This window comes from Fusarium solani (assembly GCF_023522795.1).
Source record: "Fusarium solani strain SB1 chromosome Unknown bctg00000007, whole genome shotgun sequence".
Lineage (NCBI taxonomy): Eukaryota > Fungi > Ascomycota > Sordariomycetes > Hypocreales > Nectriaceae > Fusarium > Fusarium solani.
In genome coordinates, this window is record NW_027072150.1 from 1,530,586 (window position 1) to 1,536,912 (window position 6,327).

General features: G+C 50.2%; 3 protein-coding genes across 3 annotated transcripts; 2 read left to right on the forward strand and 1 right to left on the reverse strand.

The window, feature by feature from the left end:
• Positions 1–139: 139 nt before the first annotated feature.
• Positions 140–1,650, forward strand: MRS44_011361 (uncharacterized protein; the record flags this gene model as incomplete). The annotated part of the gene is made up of 6 exons (XM_065619706.1): positions 140–226; positions 290–346; positions 448–530; positions 857–1,289; positions 1,339–1,423; positions 1,487–1,650. 6 exons carry the CDS (start codon positions 140–142, stop codon positions 1,648–1,650), a joined length of 909 nt encoding a protein of 302 aa, XP_065475778.1.
• A 136-nt stretch (positions 1,651–1,786) lies between these two features.
• MRS44_011362 (uncharacterized protein) lies at positions 1,787–3,244 on the reverse strand (the record flags this gene model as incomplete). Its single annotated transcript, XM_046268987.2, has 2 exons — positions 1,787–2,858; positions 2,904–3,244. The coding sequence occupies 2 exons, from the start codon at positions 3,242–3,244 to the stop codon at positions 1,787–1,789; spliced, it is 1,413 nt and encodes a 470-aa protein (XP_046134936.2).
• A 2,028-nt stretch (positions 3,245–5,272) lies between these two features.
• Positions 5,273–5,749, forward strand: MRS44_011363 (uncharacterized protein; the record flags this gene model as incomplete). The annotated part of the gene is made up of 3 exons (XM_046279410.2): positions 5,273–5,542; positions 5,595–5,605; positions 5,653–5,749. 3 exons carry the CDS (start codon positions 5,273–5,275, stop codon positions 5,747–5,749), a joined length of 378 nt encoding a protein of 125 aa, XP_046134935.1.
• Between the last annotated feature and the right edge of the window lie 578 nt (positions 5,750–6,327).

Sequence of the window (6,327 nt, forward strand, 5' to 3'; positions counted from 1 at the left end):
CGTCAATCGGACCATTTGGTTTAATAATAATCCGTCCTTGTCTCAGAATTGTGTCCGTCTCTCTTTTCCTCTTCTCACATTTGCTCTCGAAGTGAAGCCGCCTGCTACATTGCCGATCCAACTGAAACTATCTCTCAAAATGTCCACTTCGCCCACAGGCCAGAAGTCTCGAAGCCAAAGTCCTAGGACGAACCTTACTCCTCCTGCGGAAGCGGTCGCTATCAGGGTAAATACTTTCACAAGTCCCGCACCCATAATGAGTCGCTGAGCAGATATCTCTCTTCTGCAGGATGATGAAGAGCAAGATGATAACAATGACTCGGCTCTTGGAAGCGATGACGCGCAAGTAAACTCTGGCCGGCAGTCTTGTTCGCAACATTGACACATCATAGCACGAGTTCAACTGCGTCTATCACATCGAGCATTATTCACTATCGGACCATTCAGGGTCGCAGTTTTCACAGTGAAAAGTACAACACGGAATACTTTGCACCAAACGATGATCAGCAGAGCGAATCCATGGACATCACGTAAATCAAGTTGTTTGAGCCACATATCGCTACAAACTGAGCCCTCATAGACACCACTATCTCACCCTTCTCCTAGACAATAAGCTGTTCCTAGCGCCGCTGAAGAAAGGCGTGCAGGCAAGCAGACTCTCAGACACTGATACATAACGAGACATTCCTAACGTGAGGCAGAAAGTTCTGGGTGTGGGCACAGGAACCGGTGAGATTCGTCCATCGCATCCGTGTGCCATATGCTGATCTAGAGATACAGGCATTTGGGCAATGTGAGCACCAGAGCCAGAACTAAGGACAGGTATCCTAGCCCATGAATCACTAACACTTAATAGTGATTTTGCCGACGAGTTTCCCGGTGCCGAGATCATCGGCACTGACTTGTCACCTATCCAACCAACCTGGGTTCCCCCAAACATAAAGTTTGAGCTCGAAGATGCAACTGGAACCTGGAGTTGGCCAGAAAATACCTTTGACTTTACCCATCTGCGCTACCTTTTTGGCGCCATCGCCGACTGGAACGCGCTGTTTGCTGAATCCTACCGCACTTGCAAGCCAGGTGGCTGGGTGCAGTCTCGCGAGATCGACCCTCCATTCTACAGTGACGATGGGACGGCTGATGATAACACTGCCATGCAGACGTGGAACAAGGTAGTGAGGGAGGGCGGTATCAAATTCGGTCGTACCTTTTGTGTCGTGGATGAGGGCCTACAGGTACCGGGTCTCGAAGCAGCGGGTTTTGTCGATATTCAGCAGCAAAACTTCAAGGTGAGAGTCGTCTCAGGTCACTTGCAGCAGATGTCTAATTCCAGGCCAGGTTCCGGTTGGTAGCTGGGCCAAAAACCCCAAACTCCAACAAGTTGGCCAGTTTCTCCGGTCGACCATGGAGAATGATATGGAAGGTCAGGAATCATCCAAAACATGAGTTGCAATTTCTGGGTCACTGAAGTTCTGACACCTCCCAGGGTACACGATGATCTTATGGCATCAAGTCATGGGCTGGCCCAAGGACGAATACCAGGCTTTCCTCATGGGTATGCGCAAGGCCCTGAGAGATAAGAGGATTCACTCATACATGAATTTGCGCTATGTCTGGGCCAGGAAACCAGAGGAGACGACCGAAACCTGATGGTTCCTGTGAAGGTAACTCGGGAAGAGGTAGGTGGGAAATCCTTGTCTATTAATCTTTCTCTGCTGGATACTTGGAAGGGCTATCAACTCAGAAAACGGCAAAGGAAAATACTCTGCCAGCTGACACTCTACTTCTAACCCATCAGGTTGACGTCTTGAGTGTCGTTGCGCGCCTGGCCAAGCCGGGGTATCGACTCTGTCTTTCGTTGACGGTCACTCTCCATGACTCGTCTCCGAGCATCAATATAGATCATGTACTCTTCATACGTGTGCGGCAGAACCTTGAGGTCCTTGGGCACGGAAAAGGTATAGTTGAACTGACCCGTCGACTTTGCAACGCCGTGCTCGACATCCCTGACCTTGCTATCGACTCGAATATGAACTCGCGTAATGGGCCTGTCAGGGTCCTTCTGCTTGGGTTCAGTGCCGTCTTCTTCGAGAAGTGGAGGATCAGTATATGCGACCGTAGCAGTCAGGTACAAGACACTTCCGACAGGGACAGGGTTGCGGAATGTGCAAGGATCGGCACTGATGAAGGTTGGTCGTGCATGGGCGAAACTGGCCGCGCAGCAGAAAGCCAGCTCGAAAGTCTGCTTCAGATGGAATCCACCAAAGATCATGGTCTGATGCCGGTTGCGGTATTGAGGTTGCATGATGGCTGCTGTTGACAGTTGAGTCTTGGCCATGGCAACGACGTTTTTCGGCTGACGAAGGCTGTTGTTGGGGTCGTGATATGCGAGTTGTCGAAGCCAGATGTTATGAATCAAGGCTGACTCGGGGTCATTGGGCTCCGACTGGAGGAGCGAAGCCTTGAAAGCCTCCTTCTTCGACAATGACTTTGCCTCTCCCGCCTTGAATATTTTCTCCTCTTCTGGCGTAGTGTATTCGAGTTTCGGCAGGTTGACAGGCTTCCTGGTCTCGGGATCCAGGGCCACCATGGTGAATGTGCAGGTAAGCAGGACGTCCTCGGGCTTGCTTGGCTCACCCTCAGCCCTAGCCTTGGCGACCTTGCATGTAATCTCCACACTGCTCCGCCCAGAAGCATATGTAACCTGACCACTGTATTCGAGATCGCAGATTTCTGTGAGAGGGTGCGCAATGGTGATTCGATCCAAAGCGGCTGTCACTGTAGTGACTCCAGGGCCGGTATGCTTGTAGACAATGATGCCGGAGAGGGCATCCAAGTCCATGAATAATGTGCCGAGTCTGATTAACGTTTAGTTAAATTCATTAAGATTCCCAGTTGTCTACCTTATGTGGCCAGAAGAATTGATGTAAGTGTCGGATAGCCAAGGATCTTGCCCCAGTGGGAGCACGACGCGGTGATAACTATCACTCATCTTTTTTGGTGTAAGGTCACGTTCCTTCGGCGTCTCTGATGCCTGAGCATCCTTATGCCCTTGCTGAATGCGCAAGGCCTCAATCCAAGGGATGCGGAGCCTCGTGTCCGTGAGACCAGGGAATACGCCATCCGTCTGTGCCCATGGTGTAGTATGGAAACTTCTTTGGTAACGAGCCAATCCAGCGCCTGACAGCGAATTGGCAGCGGTTCGCTTCAGTGAAGCAGCTAAGCTTCTGCTTCTGGTCATCATTGTCAATTGTTGCATTGGTGATCTTTTGTGACGTGTCTCGTGCTAAGTTTGTTGGCGCGGTCTGAGACATTGGATCTCGTCGACGCGCTGCCACTAACGTGTCTGCCTGAGGCACCACGGTGTTTGACGTCCATGGGCCCAACGGATACTGACCTCCGAGCTATCCGTTAGTCTGAGGCGTCTTTGTGGAGCACGCCGGAACGCGGGTGACGGCATCGGCAAGCTAACCACGATGCCGACGGGATCATGATCCGGCAGTGTTTACCAACGTCCTTTCTGGTCTGGGCTATCTGGTGAATGAGGGAATTCTTCGCTTGGTCAGAAGCAATAAGTTACAAGTTGTGCTTAGCCTTGAAAGATATGATTGGCCTGTGTGACAGGTGTCATGATCCATATGCCACCCGCATAAGCCATTAGCCGGATCTCATCTCAGCCACCCAACGGACTTTATGTCGGAACCATTACAATTTGGGATACATCGCCGGCATAATATTTTAACCACAGTGTCTTACAAAAGCAGGGAAGGTGACGTCTCTATTTGGAATCAATTTCTAGAATATGCCGATACCTGGGTAGGTAGGTTCTCTGGGTGGTCGTGTCAACTTACCCTGCACTGAATCTCATTCTAAGAAAAATTTTCATCGTGCCCTCGCCACTGTACGGTCTAATACTATTCCCGAGTTGGCTAAGTGAATATTTCATTCAACTCAACCTCGTCACAGAATCTGCTTGCAATGTGTTTGTAAGGAAGACGAGGTATGAGAGTGAGGGAGTTCACGTGAAGACGCGTCTCACCCAACGCGTCTCTGGTCAACCCTAACTTAGCCATCATGGCCATCTCGAATGACATGACTGGAGAAGACGACTCTTAAGATAGGGCAAAATATCGATCCCAAACTTAGCAGCAAGTTTTCCCTGTCATCGACCCGTCGCCCATCTCGATCTCAGCCACCTGCACGACCCCATACTCCGTCGCTCAACAAGCTGCAAGGTGTCCTGGCATCCACAGGGCTGAGTTTCTCTAGGGGCGCTAACGGAGAGCTAACATGCTCGTATCCGCTTTGGAGGAAACATACGATGACCATGTTGATTTGGCATGACGGCTTGGACGGGAGGAACGAGGATAGCTAGTGAATGAGATGGCCACTAGCTCAAAGAAGCTGAAAATCCATACTGAGCTACCTAGCAAGATAGTAAATTACAGTCTTCCTCGTGCAACCATAGGCATAGCACCTCCCCCAAGCAGTGCATCAAGGCGTGGGAAAGCGGCCCGAGTCCAGCACTACCAGAACAGCATCGAGTCACAATGTGGGTCGGCTCGAAATGATTCCCATCGTGATTCCCATCCTCCTGCCCAAATTAGTTAGTGAGACCCCAGATTGTGAGGACCTGTCAGCATTTGGGGGCCGTAGTTGGATGTATATGCGGTGTAGCCCAGCTGGTGGTCTGGAACCTATGTTGTGTTGTTCTCGTGGGACTATCCGCCGCCAATGAAGGAGTTAGATCCCGCAGAGAGGCTGCTGAGTGGCTGGTGTTGTTTCATAAGACATGGATTCCTGGTAGTAGTCACTGCCTTGGAATATCAGCTGCAATAGACGAAAGCGGTCTCATTTTTCACAGCTGAAAACAAAGGGCCTTGACACGGCACTCAAAATGGAACTAATTGCTGACGTGCACGTGTAATGTTGTGATGAAACGTCCGTATACAGCCGCCAATAAAATTACTCAATATCAGAGAGCTACAGCGGGTTCTTGTCATGTTCCGCTGTCCGCCAGCCGAAGACCCCCGGTGAATTGCATTTGGCTGACGGCTTACATGACCAATCAGAGGCACTGTGCTCGGTCCTTGCCTACTCCGTTGCCTCTGGCTAGACTTTGAAGGGCAAGATGCCTTCAGATTTATACGGAGTCGGCGGGATATAAAAGGCCGCAAGACCTGTCTCCCAGAATTGCATCCCAAACACTCTTGCACTTTGCTCTTCAACAACCACTTCTCTCACTCTCGCCTCGCACATCCCAACATACAAGATGCAGATCGTCAATCTTTCCGCCCTGAGCCTCTTCGTCGCTTCGGCCTTTGCCGCCGACTGCTTCGGCAACACCCAGAGCGGCATCTCCAAGTGGGCTGATGCCTACTGGGATGCTCGCGCCAAGATGTGCGGCAACACGGATTGCGAGTACCAGAAGGACTGCACCACTCGATCCTCCAAGACCATCAAGGGTCTTGCTTCCATCACTGTCAACGTTGCCCTCAGCCGCAAGCACACTGGTAGCCAGAAGGGATTCAAGGACTGCTGGGTATGTCTCCTTGCCTTGACTCCCGTGACCAACGCTAACGTATCACTTTTAGGACGCCACTGAGTATGTCTTGGAGCGATCGATTACCAGAATGTTACTAATAGTCGCAGGAACATTATCAACCAGTGTGTCAATTCCGAGCAGAAGTTGTCTGGCACTTGGGAGTACAACGGCCAGCTGTATCAGTTCAACGGCTGGTACTCTTAGAGGGGAGGGGCAGTTGGTATCTTGTATGAGTGATGCTGGAATCCTTGGGGTTTCACTTCAAGATGATCCTATGGCATTTTCCTCTTCATGTTTTTACTACCTTTGTATTCACAGATGGGCTGTTCTCCACTGTTGGGATTGCCCTCATCCGCGCCACTCACGGCGGAAAACAGCTCAATTAAAATACTTGACACCGTTTCGATTCCATAAAGACCACTGTATTAGCATTGGGATATGATGCTATGATGTGTATATTGTGTTTTTTGATATAGCTGAAGCCCGGCCCTTGATCGGATAACTGAGCCAGAAGACAGACAGTTTCGATTCCACACGTGGTTCATTAGTGTCATGTTCTCTTTAACCGGCCACGACAAATCTATTAGATCTCTAGTAACCTGTTGTATTTGCCCTTTCAAGTAGGTTGGCCAACAGTAAAGAAGTGTTCCGGTAGCAAAGATATTAGCGTGTCGACTGATTAACTGGCGGTGCAAACTGGGGGATCTATTGCAGGAGAGATGACTTTGAGTAAATTATGTAAAAGTTATGGGGCATGCACCTCCCAGCCTCAGAATGGAAAT